Source organism: Bombina bombina, chromosome 4 (assembly GCF_027579735.1).
Source record: "Bombina bombina isolate aBomBom1 chromosome 4, aBomBom1.pri, whole genome shotgun sequence".
Lineage (NCBI taxonomy): Eukaryota > Metazoa > Chordata > Amphibia > Anura > Bombinatoridae > Bombina > Bombina bombina.
Window position 1 is genome coordinate 882,895,060 of NC_069502.1, and position 21,649 is coordinate 882,916,708.

General features: G+C 41.6%; 1 protein-coding gene across 1 annotated transcript in view; it reads left to right on the top strand.

Annotated features, from left to right (window-relative positions):
• The window catches only part of LOC128657432 (E3 ubiquitin-protein ligase SHPRH-like), a 179,049-nt gene that overhangs the window by 154,161 nt on the left and 3,239 nt on the right, over positions 1-21,649 (top strand). The window contains exon 8 of the mRNA XM_053711784.1: positions 1,634-1,714. Coding sequence (XP_053567759.1) covers positions 1,634-1,714 — 81 coding nt within the window. The remainder of the gene's footprint in view (positions 1-1,633; positions 1,715-21,649) is intronic.

Sequence of the window (21,649 nt, forward strand, 5' to 3'; positions counted from 1 at the left end):
TACAGAGGTTCTTAAGCTTAAAAGGACTGTGAAGTCAAAATTAAATGTCCATGATACCTATAGAGCAGGCCTCCCTAACAGGCCAGGTTTTCAGGATATCTGAACTGTAGCGCAGGTGAAATAATCAGCTGATTAGTAAACATGGTTATTAACCTGCTCTCACACAAAGTAATACTGAAAATCTGTCCTGTTAGAGGACAGGTTTGAAAAACCCTGAGATGGCCCATGCAGTTTTAACCAACTTCCGTTGTACTTTTATTGTCATTTGCTTTGTTCTTTTGAAATCCTTTGTTCAAGAGTAAGGCTGATAGCTGCTTCGGTGTTTATAGCAGTCTATGGCAGCAGTGTTTGCAACAATGTTTAACATTTCTATAAACATTTTTGCAAACACTGCAGCCAGCTGTCTAAAGACACATGCACACTCCTGGGCTCACCTAGGATTATTCTTTAGCAATGTATACCAGGAGAACTAAACAAAATCAATAATAGAAGTAAATTGGAAAGTTGTTTGACATTGCATGCTCTAGCCAATCCAATGAAAGGGACAGTCAACACCAGAATATTTGTTGTTTAAAAAGATAGATAATCCCTTTATTACCCATTTACTAGTTTTGCATAACCAACACAGTTATAATAATACACTTTTTACCTCTGTGATTACTTTGTATCTAAGCGTTTGCAAACTGCCCCCTTATTTCAGTTCTTTTGCTAGGCTTGCATTTTAGCCAATCAGTGCTCACTCCTAGGTAACTTCACGTGCAATGTTATCTATATGACACAAATTAACTAACGCCCTCTAGTGGTGAAAAACTGTCAATGCATTTCGTTTAGAGGCCAAGGTCTAAGAAATTAAGGTCTTCAAGGTCTAAGAAATTAGCATATGAACCTCCTAGGTTTAGCTTTCAACTAAGAATACCAAGAGCAAAATTGGTGATAAAAGTAAATTAGAAAGTTGTTTAAAATTACGTGCCCTATTTGTATCATCAAAGTTTTTTTGGACTTGACTGTCCCTTTAAGTTTAATTTTGACTTTACTCTCGCAAAATTGAATGCAGAGGGCCGCATGTAGCCATTGGGCTGCCAGTGGGCTATCTCTGATGTTTTTTTTTGCATTAAAATTCCCCTTTAGATGCAGAAAATAAAAAATACTTCTATGTTACGCTAAGGATTATTTGGAACTCGCCACTGGCTTCCAAAAATATGAAATATGAATTCTGGTAATAGTTTCCTGCGCTTCTGCTAATGACTGGATTATGGATTATTATTTTATGAGCTGAGAAAAAAGATCAGATATAATTAGAAGTCCTATTATGCAATCCAAGTATAATTTCACAGGGAGTTCTTCCAGATGGAGCTTACTCAGATACAAGTAATACTTTTCACCCCAGGCATACCTTTATAAAGCTAGCTCTGGTATCTATCCACCCAAACACACCTGTTGGTTTGGACTTGGCTCTTCTGTTTCAAATTACTTTGTTTATGGACAATAAACCCTCACCAAAAAGGTCCATGCTTGTTTTAAAATGATTTGCTTTAGCAATTATTAGCTAAATGTGTTATTTTTTCCAATCTAGTTAATATGTTAAACCAAGAAATTAGACAATATTAACAAGCTTTTTATTTGGGGTTTTCAGGTCTACTATTGTTCACCGCTTCCTGATAAAAGCAACCATTGAAGAAAGGATGCAAGCAATGTTAAAAACGGCTGAGAGGAGGTATGATTTATAGTTTTCTCAGTGCTAGGGTGATATTAGCTTACAGACTCTTCTTGTCTTCAGGGGCATACAGTAAGTCATGATTTTTATATATCCCTTTCTGAGCAAAAACATAATTTATGTAAGAACTTACCTGATAAATTCATTTCTTTCATATTAGCAAGAGTCCATGAGCTAGTGACGTATGGGATATACATTCCTACCAGGAGGGGCAAAGTTTCCCAAACCTCAAAATGCCTATAAATACACCCCTTACCACACCCACAATTCAGTTTAACGAATAGCCAAGAAGTGGGGTGATAAAAAAGTGCGAAAGCATATAAAATAAGGAATTGGAATAATTGTGCTTTATACAAAAATCATAACCACCACAAAAAAAGGGCGGGCCTCATGGACTCTTGCTAATATGAATTATGTTTTCTTTCATGTAATTAGCAAGAGTCCATGAGCTAGTGACGTATGGGATAATGATTACCCAAGATGTGGATCTTTCCACGCAAGAGTCACTAGAGAGGGAGGGATAAAATAAAGACAGCCAATTCCTGCTGAAAATAATCCACACCCAAAATAAAGTTTAATGAAAAACATAAGCAGAAGATTCAAACTGAAACCGCTGCCTGAAGTACTTTTCTTCCAAAAACTGCTTCAGAAGAAGAAAATACATCAAAATGGTAGAATTTAGTAAAAGTATGCAAAGAGGACCAAGTTGCTGCTTTGCAAATCTGATCAATCGAATCTTCATTCCTAAACGCCCAGGAAGTAGAAACTGACCTAGTAGAATGAGCTGTAATCCTTTGAGGCAGAGTTTTACCCGACTCAACATAGGCAAGATGAATTAAAGATTTCAACCAAGATGCCAAAGAAATGGCAGAAGCTTTCTGGCCTTTTCTAGAACCGGAAAAGATAACAAATAAACTAGAAGTCTTTCGGAAAGACTTAGTAGCTTCAACATAATATTTCAAAGCTCTAACAACATCCAAAGAATGCAACGATTTCTCCTTAGAATTCTTAGGATTAGGACATAATGAAGGAACCACAATTTCTCTACTAATGTTGTTGGAATTCACAACTTTAGGTAAAAATTCAAAAGAAGTTCGCAACACCGCCTTATCCTGATGAAAAATCAGAAAAGGAGACTCACAAGAAAGAGCAGATAATTCAGAAACTCTTCTGGCAGAAGAGATTGCCAAAAGGAACCAAACTTTCCAAGAAAGTAATTTAATGTCCAATGAATGCATAGGTTCAAACGGAGGAGCTTGAAGAGCCCCCAGAACCAAATTCAAACTCCAAGGAGGAGAAATTGACTTAATGACAGGTTTTATACGAACCAAAGCTTGTACAAAACAATGAATATCAGGAAGATTAGCAATCTTTCTGTGAAAAAGAACAGAAAGAGCAGAGATTTGTCCTTTCAAAGAACTTGCGGATAAACCTTTATCTAAACCATCCTGAAGAAACTGTAAAATTCTCGGAATTCTAAAAGAATGCCAAGAAAAATGATGAGAAAGACACCAAGAAATATAAGTCTTCCAGACTCTATAATATATCTCTCTGGATACAGATTTACGAGCCTGTAACATAGTATTAATCACAGAGTCAGAGAAACCTCTTTGACCAAGAATCAAGCGTTCAATCTCCATACCTTTAAATTTAAGGATTTGAGATCCTGATGGAAAAAAGGACCTTGCGACAGAAGGTCTGGTCGTAGCGGAAGAGTCCACGGATGGCAAGAGGCCATCCGGACAAGATCCGCATACCAAAACCTGTGAGGCCATGCCGGAGCTACCAGCAGAACAAACGAGCATTCCTTCAGAATCTTGGAGATTACTCTTGGAAGAAGAACTAGAGGCGGAAAGATATAAGCAGGATGATACTTCCAAGGAAGTGATAATGCATCCACTGCTTCCGCCTGAGGATCCCGGGATCTGGACAGATACCTGGGAAGTTTCTTGTTTAGATGAGACGCCATCAGATCTATTTCTGGAAGCTCCCACATTTGAACAATCTGAAGAAATACCTCTGGGTGGAGAGACCATTCGCCCGGATGCAACGTTTGGCGACTGAGATAATCCGCTTCCCAATTGTCTATACCTGGGATATGAACCGCAGAGATTAGACAGGAGCTGGATTCCGCCCAAACCAAAAGTCGAGATACTTCTTTCATAGCCAGAGGACTGTGAGTCCCTCCTTGATGATTGATGTATGCCACAGTTGTGACATTGTCTGTCTGAAAACAAATGAACGATTCTCTCTTCAGAAGAGGCCAAGACTGAAGAGCTCTGAAAATTGCACGGAGTTCCAAAATATTGATCGGTAATCTCACCTCCTGATATTCCCAAACTCCTTGTGCCGTCAGAGATCCCCACACAGCTCCCCAACCTGTGAGACTTGCATCTGTTGAAATTACAGTCCAGGTCGGAAGCACAAAAGAAGCCCCCTGAATTAAACAATGGTGATCTGTCCACCACGTTAGAGAGTGTCGTACAATCGGTTTTAAAGATATTAATTGAGATATCTTTGTGTAATCCTTGCACCATTGATTCAGCATACAGAGCTGAAGAGGTCGCATGTGAAAAAGAGCAAAGGGGATCGCGTCCGATGCAGCAGTCATAAGACCTAGAATTTCCATGCATAAGGCTACCGAAGGGAATGATTGTGACTGAAGGTTTCGACAAGCTGAAATCAATCTTAGACGTCTCTTGTCTGTTAAAGACAGAGTCATGGACACTGAATCTATCTGGAAACCCAGAAAGGTTACCCTTGTCTGAGGAATCAATGAACTTTTTGGTGAATTGATCCTCCAACCATGATCTTGAAGAAACAACACAAGTCAATTCGTATGAGATTCTGCTAAATGTAAAGACTGAGCAAGTACCAAGATATCGTCCAAATAAGGAAATACCACAATACCCTGTTCTCTGATTACAGACAGAAGGGCACCGAGAACCTTTGTAAAAATTCTTGGAGCTGTAGCTAGGCCAAACGGCAGAGCCACAAACTGGTAATGCTTGTCCAGAAAAGAGAATCTCAGGAACTGATAATGATCTGGATGAATCGGAATATGCAGATATGCATCCTGTAAATCTATTGTGGACATATAATGCCCTTGCTGAACAAAAGGCAAGATAGTCCTTACAGTTACCATTTTGAATGTTGGTATCCTTACATAACGATTCAATATTTTTAGATCCAGAACTGGTCTGAAGGAATTCTCCTTCTTTGGTACAATGAAGAGATTTGAATAAAACCCCATCCCCTGTTCCAGAACTGGAACTGGCATAATTACTCCAGCCAACTCTAGATCTGAAACACAATTCAGAAATGCTTGAGCTTTCACTGGATTTACTGGGACACGGGAAAGAAAAAATCTCTTTGCAGGAGGTCTCATCTTGAAACCAATTCTGTACCCTTCTGAAACAATGTTCTGAATCCAAAGATTGTGAACAGAATTGATCCAAATTTCTTTGAAAAAACGTAACCTGCCCCCTACCAGCTGAGCTGGAATGAGGGCCGCACCTTCATGTGGACTTAGAAGCAGGCTTTGCCTTTCTAGAAGGCTTGGATTTATTCCAGACTGGAGATGGTTTCCAAACTGAAACTGCTCCTGAGGATGAAGGATCAGGCTTTTGTTCTTTGTTGAAACGAAAGGAACGAAAACGATTATTAGCCCTGTTTTTACCCTTAGATTTTTTATCCTGTGGTAAAAAAGTTCCTTTCCCACCAGTAACAGTTGAAATAATAGAATCCAACTGAGAACCAAATCATTTGTTACCCTGGAAAGAAATGGAAAATAGAGTCGATTTAGAAGACATATCAGCATTCCAAGTTTTAAGCCATAAAGCTCTTCTAGCTAAAATAGCTAGAGACATAAACCTGACATCAACTCTGATAATATCAAAAATGGCATCACAGATAAAATTATTAGCATGCTGAAGAAGAATAATAATATTATGAGAATCATGATCTGTTACTTGTTGCGCTAAAGTTTCCAACCAAAAAGTTGAAGCTGCAGCAACATCAGCCAATGATATAGCAGGTCTAAGAAGATTACCTGAACACAGATAAGCTTTTCTTAGAAAGGATTCAATTTTCCTATCTAAAGGATCCTTAAACGAAGTACCATCTGACGTAGGAATAGTAGTACGTTTAGAAAGGGTAGAAATAGCCCCATCAACTCTAGGGATTTTGTCCCAAAATTCTAATCTGTCAGACGGCACAGGATATAATTGCTTAAAACGTTTAGAAGGAGTAAATGAATTACCCAATTTATCCCATTCTCTGGAAATTACTTCAGAAATAGCATTAGGAACAGGAAAAACTTCTGGAATAACCACAGGAGATTTAAATACCTTATCTAAACGTTTAGAATTAGTATCAAGAGGACCAGAATCCTCTATTTCTAAAGCAATAAGTACTTCTTTAAGTAAAGAACGAATAAATTCCATTTTAAATAAATATGAAGATTTATCAGCATCAATCTCTGAGACAGAATCCTCTGAACCAGAAGAGTCATCAGAATCAGAATGATGATGTTCATTTAAAAATTCATCTGTAGAGAGAGAAGTTTTAAAAGATTTTTTATGTTTACTAGAAGGAGAAATAACAGACATAGCCTTCTTGATGGATTCAGAAACAAAATCTCTTATGTTATCAGGAACATTCTGCACCTTAGATGTTGAAGGAACTGCAACAGGCAATGGTACATTACTAAAGGAAATATTATCTGCATTAACAAGTTTGTCATGACAATTAATACAAACAACAGCCGGAGGAATAGCTACCAAAAGTTTACAGCAGATACACTTAACTTTGGTAGTTCCAGCACTAGACAGCGATTTTCCTGAAGTATCTTCTGACTCAGATGCAACGTGAGACATCTTGCAATATGTAAGAGAAAAAACAACATATAAAGCAAAATTGATCAAATTCCTTAAATGACAGTTTCAGGAATGGGAAAAAATGCCAATAAACAAGCTTCTAGTAACCAGAAGCAAAGAAAAAATGAGACTGAAATAATGTGGAGACAAAAGCGACGCTCATATTTTTTAGCACCAAATAAGAAGCCCACATTATTTGGCGCCTAAATGCTTTTTGGCGCCAAAAATGACGCCACATCCGGAACGCCGACATTTTTGGCGCAAAAGGACGTCAAAAATGACGCAACTTCCGGCGACACGTATGACGCCGGAAACAGAAAAGATTTTTTGCGCCAAAAAAGTCAGCGCCAAGAATGACGCAATAAAATGAAGCATTTTCAGCCCCCGCGAGCCTAACAGCCCACAGGGAAAAAAGAGTCAAATTTTTTAAGGTAAGAAAAAATGATTGATTCAAATGCATTATCCCAAATATGAAACTGACTGTCTGAAAATAAGGAATGTTGAACATCCTGAGTCAAGGCAAATAAATGTTTGAATACATATATTTAGAACTTTATAAACAAAGTGCCCAACCATAGTTTAGAGTGTCACAGAAAATAAGATTTACTTACCCCAGGACACTCATCTACATGTTTGTAGAAAGCCAAACCAGTACTGAAACGAAAATCAGCAGAGGTAATGGTATATAAATAAGAGTATATCGTCGATCTGAAAAGGGAGGTAAGAGATGAATCTCTACGACCGATAACAGAGAACCTATGAAATAGACCCCATAGAAGGAGATCACTGCATTCAAAATAGGCAATACTCTCCTCACATCCCTCTGACATTCACTGCACGCTGAGAGGAAAACCGGGCTCCAACTTGCTGCGGAGCGCATATCAACGTAGAATCTAGCACAAACTTACTTCACCACCTCCATAGGAGGCAAAGTTTGTAAAACTGAATTGTGGGTGTGGTGAGGGGTGTATTTATAGGCATTTTGAGGTTTGGGAAACTTTGCCCCTCCTGGTAGGAATGTATATCCCATACGTCACTAGCTCATGGACTCTTGCTAATTACATGAAAGAAAGTGAACTACTGGCTGAGTCATTTTGAATGTTAAAGGAATAGTCTAGTCAAAATTAAACTTTCATGATTCAGATAGAGCATGCAATTTTAAGCAAGTTTTAATTTACTCCTAAATTTTCTTCGTTCTCTTGCTATCTTTATTTGAAAAAGCAACAATGTAATCATAGGAGCCAGCCCATTTCTTTCATATAGGTGGCCAGAGAGTCCATGAGCTAGTGACGTATGGGATATACATTCCTACCAGGAGAGGGCAAAGTTTCCCAAACCTCAAATGCCTATAAATACACCTCCCACCTCACTCATACCTCAGTTTTACAAACTTTGCCTCCTTAGGAGGTGGTGAAGCATGATGTGCTTGATTTCTTCTGTGAAAGGAGCTTCTAAGCATATTGAAGCCCAGTTCCTCTCTACAGTGTTTGTCTGAGGGATGTGAAGGGAGTATTGCCTGATGATACCATGTTTTCGCCTATGGGAAATCTATTCTACAGCTCTCTGTAAATTCGATCCTGGGGATTCATCTACTGCCTGCCTTTACAGAGCGACATTATACTCTTCTACCATTACCTCTGCTGATATGTTTCAGTACTGGTTTGGCTGTCTGCTATATGTGGATGGGTGTCTTCTGGTAAGTAAAGCTTATTTGGAAGCGGGGCAGTCTCCACCTCAGCGAATTACAGCTCATCTACTAGATCAGTCGCCACATCTTGGGCTTTCAAGAATGAAGCTTCAGTTGATCAAATTTGCAAAGCAGCCTTTGGTAGAAAGGTTCTTCAGGCCGTTGTCTCAGTTTGATTCTAGTGCCTATGATTTGAAGGTTTTTTAAAAAAATTTAAGAAAACGTAATTATTTTTGGATTTAATTTCTCTGTGGAAATACCTGTTTTTATTTTATTCCTCCCTCTCTAGTGACTCGTGGATTTCCACATCTTGGGTATTATATCCCATACGTCACTAGCTCATGGACTCTTGCCACTTATATGAAGGAAAACATAATTTATGTAAGAACTTACCTGATAAATTCATTTCTTTCATGGGGGCAAGAGTCCATGACACCCAACCAATTTTTGGGGGGTTATGATTTTTTTTATATATAAAGCACTTTATTTATCCTTTAGACTTTAGATTTAGGATAGAGCTCTTACGCTTTCTGTTAAAGGAAGTATTGGCTACATTAGAGGTTCTGGAACCTAAGTTACCCGAGGAACCTTTTATTCCTAAGATTGATAAGGTGTATGAGGACAGGGTGGTGCCACAAACTTTCCTGGTTCCCGTAAAGATGGCAAATATCAAAAATGAATGGGAAAGACTTGGATCCTTTCCCCCCTTCTTCTTCCTTTAAGAAATTGTTCTAGGTTCCTGACTCCCAATTAGAGTTATGGGGATCTGTCCCTAAAGTGGATGGAGCTATCTCCACGCTTGCTAAGTGCATCACTATCCTGCTTGAGGATAGTTCGTCTTTTAAGGAGCCCATGGATAAAAAGCTAGAAACTCTGTTAAGAAAGATGTTTCGGCACACAGGATTTTTATTTCAGCCTGCAGCGGTGGTTACTGCAGTGGCTGGATACGCTACCTATTGGTGTGATTCTCTTTCGGAGATGATCAAGGTGGAAACTCCCCTCGATGAAATCCAGGAAAGAATTAAGGCTTTAAGGGTAGCTAATTTGTTTATTTGTGATGCAAATATGCAGATTATCCACTTGAATGCCAAGACAACAGGCTTTTCTGTTCTAGTCTGTAGGGCTATGGTTGAAGTCTTGGTCTGCTGACATGACTTCGAAATCTAGATTACTTTCGCTTCCATTTATGGGGAAGGTTCTTTTCGGTCCAGGACTAGACTCTATCATATCCACGGTCACTGGGGGCAAGGGTGCCTTTTTACCACAGGATAAGAAGAATAAGGCTAAGAGACAGGGTCCTAATTTTCGTCTCTTTTGTTCGGATAAGACCCAACGCCAGCAGCCTTCCGCGAAGCCTGATCAGTCCAAGGGAACTTGAAAACCTCACTCTTGGAACAAATCCAAGCAGGAAAAGCAGCCCACTGAGACTAAATCTGCATGAAGGGGCGGACCGCGATCAGTCACTGGATTGTGTTGGGGCAGACTATCTCTCTTTGTGGAGGCTTGGCTGGGAGATGTGCAAGACCCTTGGGTTCTGGAGGTCATTGCCCAGGGTACAGGATAGGTTTCAAATCTCATCCACCCAGGGGCAGATTCCTCTTATCAAACCTGTCTTCAAGACCAGAAAAACGAGACGCCTTTCTAGGGTGTGTGAGGGATCTCTCCTCCCTAGGAGTCATTGTACCAGTACCTTTAGCAGAGAGAGGTCTGGGATACTACTCAAACCTTTTTGTGGTCCCAAAGAAGGAGGGTATGTTTCGCACAATTCTGGGCCTAAAGTGCTTAAACAAGTTTCTGTCTGTGCCATCGTTCAAGATAGAGACAATAAGATCTATTCTGTCCTTAGTTAAAGAGGGACAGTTCATGACCACGATAGACTTGAAGGATGCTTACCTTCATGTGCTAATTCAGAAGGATCACTTCAAGTTCTTAAGATTCGCCTTTCTGGACCAGCACTTCCAGTTTGTGGCTCTTCCTTTTGGTCTGGCTACTGCTCCAAGAGTCTTTATGAAAGTTCTGGGGGCTCTGCGGTGGCGAGGTCCAGAGGTATTGTAGTAGCGCCATACTTGGACGACATCCTGGTTCAGGCTCCGTCCTGCCGACTGGCAGAAGACCATTCAAGAGCTCTTCTTCTTCAATCTCATGGATGGAAGATAAACTTAGGAAAGAGTTCTCTGGTTCCCAGTACCAGAGTGGAATTCCTGGGCACGATAATAGATTTCGTATCCATGAAGATATTTCTTACAGACCAGAGACGTTACAAAATTACTTCCAGTTGTCTTGTCCTCCAGACCTCCTTAAGGCAATCTGTGGCCCGCTATATGAAGGTGATTGGGCTCATGGTGTCCAGCATAGATATCTCATTTGCCAGGTTCCATCTCAGACCTCTGCAGTTGTGCATGCTGAGGCAATGGAACGGGGATCACTCGGATCTATCCCAACAGGGATGTCTCTGAACAACCGATAGAGAGAATCGCTCTCTTGGTTGCTCTGTCCAGATCGCCTATCCCAGGGGACATCCTTCTTGAGACCATCCTGGGAGATTGTGACTTAGGACGCAAGTCTATCAGGAAGGCACAGAGCCGGTGAACTCGAGAGGAATCTCTTCTCCCGATCAACAGTCTGGAACTTTGAGCGATCTTCAATGCTCTTAAGGCTTGGCCTCTTCTGGGTTCGTCCCAGTTTATCAGATTCCAATCGGACAACATTACCTCGGTGGCTTACATCAACCATCATGGGGGGAACGAGAAGCTCCCTAGCCTTGAGGGAAGTATCTCGGATTCTGGATTGGGAGGAGGCCCACAACTGCTCTCTGTCAGTGATCCACATTCCTGGTGTGGACAACTGGGAAGCGGATTTTCTCCGCAGACAATCTTTTCATCTGGGGGAATCGTCTCTCCATCCCGAGGTGTTTGCAGAGATTTGCAACAGATGGGGGACGCCGGAGATAGATCTCAATACCAAGCTACCCAGATACGGGTCGCGGTCCAGGGATCCCCAGGCAGAGCTTATAGATGCCTTAGCAGTGCCTTGGGGGTTTAACCTAGTTTACATTTTTCCTCTGTTACTACTTCTACCTTGGGTAGTGGCCCGCATCAAGCAGGAGCAAGCTTCGACTATTCTAATTACTACATTGTGACCGCAAAGGATTTGGTTTGCGGACCTGGTGGGGATGTCATGATCTCCTCCATGGAGGTTACCTTGTTGCAGGGATCTGCTGGTACAGGGTCCTTTTGTTCATCAAACTCTAGATACTCTGAGGCTGACTGCGTGGAGATTGATCTCTTAGTCCTAGCCAAGAGAAGTTTTTCTGAGAGAGTGACTCTCATTCAAGCTAGAAAGCCGGTCACTCTTCGCATCTATCATAAGGTGTGGAGGACCTACTTGCTCTGGTGTGAAGAACGTGGCTTCCCCTGGCATAAGGTCAGGGTATCCAGATTCTTTCCTTTCTCCAAAACGGTTTGGAGAAGGGACTTGCTGCTAGTTCTTTAAAGGGACAGATTTCGGCTATATCAGTGTTATAACACAAGAGGCTCGCTGAGTTTCCTGACAATCCAGTCTTTAGACTCTGTCTAAAATCAGGCCTGTGTTTAGACATTCCGCTCCTTCTTGGAGTTTGAATTTGGTTCTTAAAGTTTTGAAGAGTACTCCATTTGAGCCCATGCATTTAGTTGACATTAAGTTACTGTCTTGGAAGGTGCTTTTTCTATTGGCTATTGCTTCAGCCTGCAAAGTCTCTGAGATGGCGGCCTTGCAATGTGAGCCTCCTTACCTAGTTTTTCATGCTGATAAGGCTGTTCTTCGCAGTGGGTTGTGGTTTCTCCCTAAGGTTGTGTCTGATCGCCTTCTTTGTGTCCTAATCTTTCTTCTTCGAAGGAGCGATTGCTTCATAATTTGGATGTAATTCAGGCTTTGAAATTCTATCTTCAGACTACGAAAGATTTTAGACAGACTTCGGCATTGTTCGTTGTCTATTCTGGGAAGCGCAGAGGGCAGAAGGCTTCTTCCACTTCCCTATCTTTTTGGTTGAGGAGCATTATCCGCTTAGCATATGAGACAGCGGGACATAAGCCTCCTCAGAGGATTACGGCTCATTCAACTAGAACTGTGGCTTCTTCTTGGGCCTTCAAGAACAAGAGGTTTTACAGGCTGTGGTGCCCTCTGAATAGGGTTTGCCTCCTTTTTTACCCTCCGGTCTTTATTCAGTGTCCTCTAGAGCTTGGGTATATGTTTCCCACAAGTAGGGAATGAAGCCGTAAACTTGCCTCATATTAAGATGGAAAACATAAATTATGCTTACCAGATAATTTCCTTTCCTTTTGTATGAGGAGAGTCCACAGCCCCCACCCTTTTTTCTCCGTTGGGCAGACCTTCATTTTTGTTATTATTCTGGCACCTTTTATACCCTGATATTTATCCTACTGTTCCTTGTTCCCTTGGCAGAATGAATGGGGGAGGTATTTAAGCCTTTGGCTGTGGTGTCTTTGCCTCCTTTTGGTGGCCAGGTTCTGTATTGCCACAAGTAAGGAATGAAGCCGTGGACTCTCCTCATACAGATGGAAAGGAAACTATCTGGTAAGCATAATTTTTTTTTTTGGTTCAGCACCTAGGTAGCACTTTCAGATTGGTGTCTAAATGTAGCCACCAATCAGCAAGCGCTACCTAGGTGCTAAACCAATAATGGTCCGGCTCCTAAGCTTACATTCAAATAAAGATACCAAGAGAACGAAGAAAAATTGATAATAGGAATAAATGAGAAAGTTGCTTAAAATTGCATACTCTATCTGAATCATTAAAGTTTAATTTCCTTCCTAAGATAGGGAGAGTCCACGGCTTCATTTCTTACTGTTGGGAAACACAACACCTTGCCACCAGGAGGAGGCAAAGACACCCCAGCCAAAGGCTTAACTATCCCTCCCACTTCCTCATTACCCCAGTCATTCTTTGCCTTTCATCATGTTAGGAGGTGGCAGAGAAGTGTCAGAAGATTCGGAGAGTCCTGAAAAAGGGTATCTGCCCTTCGAGATAGGACTAAAGATTTAAGTAGTCATGTCAACCTCGCAGTGAGAGTATTAACCCCTTAAGGACCAGCAACGTACCCTGTATGTCACTGGCCTTTTTTGGGAATTTATTGTTTTATAGCGCGGTCTTGCCACCAGCGTTGAGACTGCTCTATTCCACAAAGTCTGCTGGAGGGAGTGCATTAATAGCGTGTTCTTGCTAGACTTGTGCTATTATGTCCTGAAAAAACCCTTAACAACCAGTGACATACAGGGTACATTGTGGTCATTAAGGGGTTAATGAAAATTGGTCTGGAGATGCAGGGAAAGTTTTTCTGCTAAACCATCCAGACTACTACTAACAGATTGTAAGCAATCATTGTTGACGAGTTTCACTGCCTGCTTTTTCTCACTCAAGTCCATGTCAGGAGCACTGCTATAAGACTGTCACACTTGAGAGACTGTGTTCTGTTCCACAGCATGGATCCTGGAGGTAAGATCATTTCAATTTTTACACATAAAACACTATCTCAGGGTCACAGTGTGGCTCCTTTATACCTTGATAGGATCCAGGGTTAATATCCTCTGAAGGGGGTTTATTGAACAGTTGGGGTTAATTAATCAGTGTATTAATTATTTACATGCTGCTTTGTGTGATTTTTTTCCTGGGCTGATGGACTGTGTGTTTTTGGCTGGAACAAACAGGTTTCACTTTTAAGTTTCACTTTCGTTTTTGAACGTGTTGCACAGCTCCTATTACTTGCTGTACTTATAATAACAGGGGTAGTACTGTCTTTCACTCCATGTGACCGGGTGTGGTCTATGTTTAATTCCTCCATTCCGGCAAAGGCTTGAACCTGAGGAGAGCGTTCCTCTGTTTACTGTCTGGGTCTAGGAGGTGGTGAGTGCCCCAGTCATTGAGAGTATAAAGGTGCAGTTTTCTATAATAAAAAACGTTTTTATTTGTGTCCTTCTGTGGGTATAACCTGAGCTATGGAGGACTCTGACATGTTAGAAGGTACTCCTTCTGTACTAAATCATACCTGTTTATATTGTGAGGAGGCCGTGGTTTTCTCGCCCACTCAATTATGTTTCACATGCCTTAACACCGTTATAAAGTCTATGAAGGGAGACAAGCCTGCTAAGGCTCTTAGTATAAGAAAGAAATGTCCAGTATAATTTTATCCAATAAAGTATGGTGCACACCTGGAGGACCTCCCTTTCCAGGGTCCTAATTAATATTGTACAAAAGAACACTCAGGTGGCACTCAAATAGGCAACACTGCTTTTGTTAAGTAGAGCAAGGTTTGTAACAAGTCCACACCTGACCCAATAAACATATTACCCATTTATAGCATCAATCATTAACCCCTTACACTCCTGCTGAGAAATAGTCACCAAATTAAAAACAGATGCAGCAAGTTGCTATATATACTATATGATTAAATCTAAACCACTTGTCATATATATCAAATCTATTAGATAACCAGGCCTAAATAAAACAATCAACAATTATATAGTATACTAAAGCCTTAAATAAAAGGAAGTAAATCAAATTCCCTATTAAGCCCCTTAGGGTGCATAGTATCCAATTTCCAGATCCATCTGGCCTCTCTGTAGAGGAGATCTTTAATTCTATCACCCCCTCTGGTGTGTATAGGGGCTTGGTCAATTACCATAAACCTAAGCTGGTTAATCTGGTGGCCTTTTTCAATGAAATGTGCTGGTACAGGGAGGTTTGCAGTTTTCTCATTTCTAATGGTGGATTTATGTTGGCATATGCGATCCTTGACCCTTTGGGTAGTCTCGCCAACATATAAAAGCCTGCTAAGGCTCTTAGTTCCTCTGAGCCATCTACCTCTCAGGACCCAGCGTCCCGTGAGATTACTACCCTTGCTACATTATCCACTCCACATGCAGTTCCCCGTAGCACATCTAATCCTCCATCCAGAGGGGGCCTTCTTCCTGCAGACTTTGCCACGCAGTTACAAACGGCGGTGTCTGCGGCCCTCAGTGCTTTACCTCGCTCTAACAAACGCAAGAGAAAGGTTAAACATAGCTCTCCTGACCCGGAGTCATCTAAATATTTATCGGATTTAGCTATTATGTCCCAGTTATCCGAGGATGAGTTAACCTCTGTAGCTTTAGAGTGTGAACTTTCTGAGTCAGAGTAGTTAGCGTCTAAGCCTCCTGCTGGGGAGGAATCGTCCTTTAGTTTTAAAATTGAGCACTTGCGTTTTTTATTAAAGGTTGTTCTGTCTATGTTAGAGGTTCCAGAGGCTGTGCTGCCTGAAGAACCTATGATACCTAAATTAGACAGAGTTAACAAATACAGGAAAGTTCTTTTGACTTTTCCTATGCCGGTTAAGATGGCGAACATTATTAAGAACGAATGGGAAAGAATTGGTTCTTCCTTTTCCCCCTCGTCTACATTTAAAAAGTTGTTCCTGGTCCCGGACTCACAACTGGATTTGTGGTGCTCCATTCCTAAGGTGGACGGTTCTATCTCTAAGCTTGCTAAATGTACTACTATACCTCTTGAGGATAGTTCTTCGTTCAGAGAGACGATGAATAAGAAAATGGAAACCTTTCTGAGAAAGATTTTTCAACATACAGGGTTTTTGTTTCATCCGGCGGCTGCAGTTGCCGCTACCTACTGGTGTGACTCTTTGTCAGAACTTATTGAGGTGGAGTCTCCCCTCGAGGATATTCAAGACAGAATTAAAGCTCTGAGAATTGCTAATTCTTTTATCTGTGATGCGAACATGCAAATTATTCACCTAAATGCAAAGGCCTTTGGCTTTTCAGTCCTATCCCGCCTGGCGCTCTGGTTGAAGTCTTGGTCTGCGGATATAACTTCTAAGTCCAGACTCCTTTCTCTTCCCTTCAAGGGAAAGATTTTATTTAGTCCAGGCCCGGACTCCATTATTTCTACGGTTACCGGAGGCAAGGGTGCCTTTCTACCGCAAGATAAGAAGAACAAGTCTAACGGACGACAATCTTCTAATTTCCGTTCCTTTCGTTCTGACAAATCCCAACAACAACAATCCTCCTCCAAGCCCGAACAACCCAAGAGTATTTAGAAGCCAGCTCAGTCCTGGAATAAATCCAAGCAGAATAAAAAGCCAGCCGAAAACAAATCGGCATGAAGGGACAGCCCCCGATCCCGGATCGGATCATGTAGGGGACAGACTGTCTCTTTTTTCAGACGCCTGGTTCAAGGATGTACAGGATCCGTGGGTCCTGGAGGTGGTATCTCAGGGATATAAGATAGGCTTCAAATCTCATCCGCCAAGGAGCAGATTCTTTCTCTCAAATCTGTCTTCCAGACCAGAAAAGAGGGATGCCTTTCTAGGGTGCGTTCAGGATCTATCCTCCTTAGGAGTTGTTGTCCCGGTGCTTATCGAAGAAAAAGGTTTGGGGTTTTATTCAAACTTTTTCGTTGTTCCAAAGAAGGAGGGAACTTTCCACCCAATTCTGGACTTAAAGTGCTTAAACAAATTTCCCAGTGTCTTTTCCTTCAAGATGGAGACGATAAGGTCCATCCTTCCTTTAATTCAGGAAGGCCAGTTTATGACCACTATAGATCTGAAGGACGCTTACGTTCATGTTCCAATTCACAGGGAACACTTTCAGTTCCTGAGGTTTGCATTCCTGGACCACCACTTCCAATTCATTGCCCTTCTGTTTGGCCTGGCTACTGCTCCAAGAATCTTAAGGAAGGTTCTGGGGGCTCTTCTAGTCAGTCCCTTCTCAATCTTCTTTGATCACATGGATGGAAGATAAACTTGAAAAATAGTTCTCTTATCCCAAGTACCAGGGTGGAATTCCTGAACAGTTTGTAGCTCAGCTCCACTGTCAGGTGCAGGCCAAAAAAGGGTGCTGTAATCCCTTTAGTCACAATAAATCCACAGAAGAAGGCAGCACCTTGCAGTATAAAAATATCAGTTTATGACCACTATAGATCTGAAGGACGTTTACGTTCATGTTCCAATTCACAGGGAACACTTTCAGTTCCTGAGGTTTGCATTCCTGGACCACCACTTCCAATTCATTGCCCTTCTGTTTGGCCTGGCTACTGCTCCAAGAATCTTAAGGAAGGTTCTGGGGGCTCTTCTAGTCAGTCCCTTCTCAATCTTCTTCGATCACATGGATGGAAGATAAACTTGAAAAATAGTTCTCTTATCCCAAGTACCAGGGTGGAATTCCTGAACAGTTTGTAGCTCAGCTCCACTGTCAGGTGCAGGCCAAAAAAGGGTGCTGTAATCCCTTTAGTCACAATAAATCCACAGAAGAAGGCAGCACCTTGCAGTATAAAAATATCTTTATTTCCACATGCTGGAATAAAAAATAAATAAAAAAAGCATGTGGAAATAAAGATATTTTTATACTGCAAGGTGCTGCCTTCTTCTGTGGATTTAGGGTGGAATTCCTGGGTACGATAATAGACTCCATATCCATAATGATATTTCTAACAGACCAGAGACGTTGCAAGCTAACTTCAACATGTCTTGCCGTCCGGACCTCCTTGAGTCCCTCTGTGGTTCAGTGTATGGAGGGGATTGGTCTCATGGTGTCCTGCATGGACATCATTCCTTTTGCCAGGTTCTGTCTCAGACCTTTACAACTGTTCATGCTGAGGCAGTGGAACGGCGATCATTCAGATCTGTCTCAACAGATTGTATTAGACAGCCGGTCGAGAGAATCGCTCTCTTGGTTTTTCTGTCCAGATCATCTGTCCCGAGGGACATGCTTCTTAAGACCTTCCTGGGAGATTGTGACTATGGATGCAAGCCTATCCGGATGGGGAGCTGTTTGGGGTGCCAGGAATCCACAGGGGTTGTGGACTCAGGAGGAGTCCTCCCTCCTGATCAATATTTTGGAACTGCCGGCAATCTTCAAGGCCTTGAAGGCTTGGCCACTTCTGGGTTCGTCCCAGTTTTATCACATTCCAAATCAGACAATATAACCTCAGTGGCTTACATCAACCATCAAGGGGGAACGAGAAGTTCCTTGGCAGAGGCCCACAGCTGTTTGCTGTCAGTGATCCACATTCCAGATGTGGACATCTGGGAGGCGGATTTTCTCAGCAGGCAATCCTTCCATCCAGAGGATGGTCTCTCCATCCCGAGGTGTTTGCAGAGATATGCAGCAAGTGGGGGACACCTGAGATGGATCTCATGGCGTCCCGTCTCAATACCAAGCTACCCAGGTACGGGTTGAGGGATCCCCAAGTGGATCTAATAGATGCACTAGCAGTGCCCTGGAGGTTCAAACTCATATATCTCTTTCCTCCATTACAGCTTCTTCCTCGAGTGGTGGCCCGCATCAAGCAGGAGCGGGTATTAGTAATCCTGATTGCTCCATCGTGGCCGCGAAGGACGTGGTTCGCGGATCTAGTGGGGATGTCCTCATCTCCTCTCTGGAAGTTACCTTGTCGCAGAGACCTGCTGATACAAGGTCCATTTGTTAATCAAAATCTAGATTCTCTGAGGCTGACTGCGTGGAGATTGAACACTAAGTCTTAGCCAAGAGAGGTTTCTCTGAGAGTGTCATTAATACTCTTATTCAAGCTTGTAAACCAGTTACTCTGCGTATCTACCACAAGGTGGGAAGGACCTACTTATTCTGGTATGAAGAGCGTGTTTTTTCCTGGCACAGAGTTAAGGTTTCCAGGATCTTATCTTTTCTCCAGGATGGGCTGGAGATGGGCCTTTCTGCTAGTTCCCTGAGGGGACAGATTTCGGCCCTGTCGGTTTTATTTTATAAGAGACTGGCTGAGCTTCCAGACGTGCAGTCCTTTGTTAAGGCTCTGATTAGGCTCAGACCTGTGTTTAGATCTGGGGCTGCTCCTTGGAGCCTAAATCTTGTACTTCGGGTTTTGCAACAGGTTCCGTTTGAGCCTCTGCATTCTGTTGACATTAAATTGTTATCTTGGAAGGTTCTCTTTTTATTGGCTATTATAGTTTCTGTGAGCCCCCTTATCTGATTTTTCATGCAGATAAGGCAGTTTTACGTACTAAATTAGGTTTTCTTCCTAAGGTTGTGTCAGATCGCAAAATCAATCGGGAGATTGTGGTTCCTTCCTTGTGTCCTAATCCTTCTTCATCGAAGTAACGCTTACTTCACAATTTGAATGTGGTTCGCACCTTGAAGTTCTATCTTCAGGCTACTAAGGAGTTTAGACAATCTTTCTCTTTGTTGTCTATTCGGGGAAGTGTAAGGGGCAGAAGGCTACTTCGACTTCCCTATCTTTTTGGTAAAGGAGTTTCATCCACTTAGCTTACGAGACAGCGGGACATCGTCCTCCTGAGAGGATAACGGCTCATTCCACTAGAGCAGTGGCTTCCTCTTGGGCCTTTAAGAACGAGGTCTCTATGGATCAGATTTGTAAGGCGGCTGTCCTCCTTACATACTTTTTCAAAATTTTACAAGTTTGATGTTTTTGCTTCGGCTGAAGCAGCTTTCGGGAGAAAAGTTTTGCACACTGTGGTGCCTTCAGAATAGGTCCGCCTCTTCCTTTTTGTTCCATCCCTTTTTTCATTCCGTGTCCTCTGGAGCTTGGGTATAGTTTTCCCAACAGTAAGGAATGAAGCCATGGACTCTCCCTATCTTAGGAAGGAAAACATAATTTATGCTTACCAGATAAATTCCTTTCCTTCCGGATAGGGAGAGTCCACGGCCCCCTTCCGTTTTTTCTTGTCTATGGGCGGTCCCCTATTATTTATTTTATTCTTCTGGCACCATTTATACCCTAATGTTTTTCCTACTTTTCCTTGTTCCCTCAGCAAAATGACTGGGGTAATGAGGAAGTGTGAGGGATATTTAAGCCTTTGGCTGGGGTGTTTTCGCCTCCTACTGGTGGCCAGGTGTTGTATTTCTCAACAGTAAGGAATGAAGCCGTGGACTCTCTCTATCCGGAAGGAAAGGAATTTATCTGGTAAGCATAAATTATGTTTTTTACTAGACTATTCCTTTAATTATTCCCATGTATTGGAGTCTTGAAATGCAAAACACACTTTTACAAATTTGCTGCCCAACTTGGTTGATAACGGAAGCATTACATGTGTTGCTTTTCATGTTAAAGTCCATTCTTCTTTTAAAGGGATATTAAACACTAAATACATTTCATGCACATTCATGGGAGCTGCCATTATAGAACTTAAGTAACCCTGCAGGTATCTGTGCAAACAGATCAGCACTGGAATATAATGAGAGAAAGATTTCAACATGGAGGCACCCATGACTAAAGGGAATGGGGGGAAGAACCTCTGTACTTTGCTTATAAATTGTATTTGGTATTTAAAGGGACATAAAACACCAAAATTTTATTTCATGATTCGGACAGAGTATATCATTTTAAACAACTTTCAAATTCACTTCTATTTTCTAATTTGCATCATTCCCTTGGTATCCTTTGTTGAAGAAGCACCAATGTACAACTGGGAGCTAACTGAACACACCAAGTGAGCCAATAACTTGAGACATATATGCGCAGCCAGCAGCTCCTGCTCCTACCTGGCTATCCTTTTCAACAAAAGGATACCAAGAGAACAAAACAAATGAGATTATAGAAGAAAATTGCAATGTTGTTTAAAATCATTTGATCTGTATGAATCATGAAAGAAAAATTGTGTCTTTAATGTCCCTTTAAAGGACCAGTCAACACTGTAGATTTGCATAATCAACAAATGCATGATAAGAAAACAATACAATAGCACTTAGTCTGAACTTCAAATGAGTAGTAGATTTTTGTTAAATAAATTGCAAAGTTATGTCTATTTCCACTCCCCCTGTATCATGTGACAGCCATCAGCCAATCACAAATACATATACATATACGTATATGCTGTGAATTCTTGCACATGCTCAGTAGGAGTTGGTGTCTCAAAAAGTGTAAATATAAAAAGACTGTGCACATTTTGTTAATGGAAGTAAATGGGAAAGTTGTTTAAAATTGCTGCTGTATCTGAATCATGAAGTTTAATTTTGACTTGAGTGTCCCTTTAAGCTGCTGGACGCAATGTTAACAGAATGATTATTACCATGATATTGGTTTCCCTCCTGTGCCTGCAGCTCTCTCTTCAGAGCCATTCTCTTACTTTAACCCTTTTCAGGTGCCAGTCAGTGAAGCTGCACAGTTTCATACTGGGCGACTCCATCTTGGCGCTCGTGTATTCTTGCACCCTGTGACAGAAGTTGTGAACATTCACAGATCAGTGCTGTTGCCGCCTTCTTTAACATCTGTAATTTTCGCTCCAGGTTAACACAAAATACAGAGCGGTTAGGATTACACTTAAGCCTTTTTTTAATTTATAGTTTAAAATGACATAACATTTTATTTAAAAAGCCACATAAATAAACAAAGTCC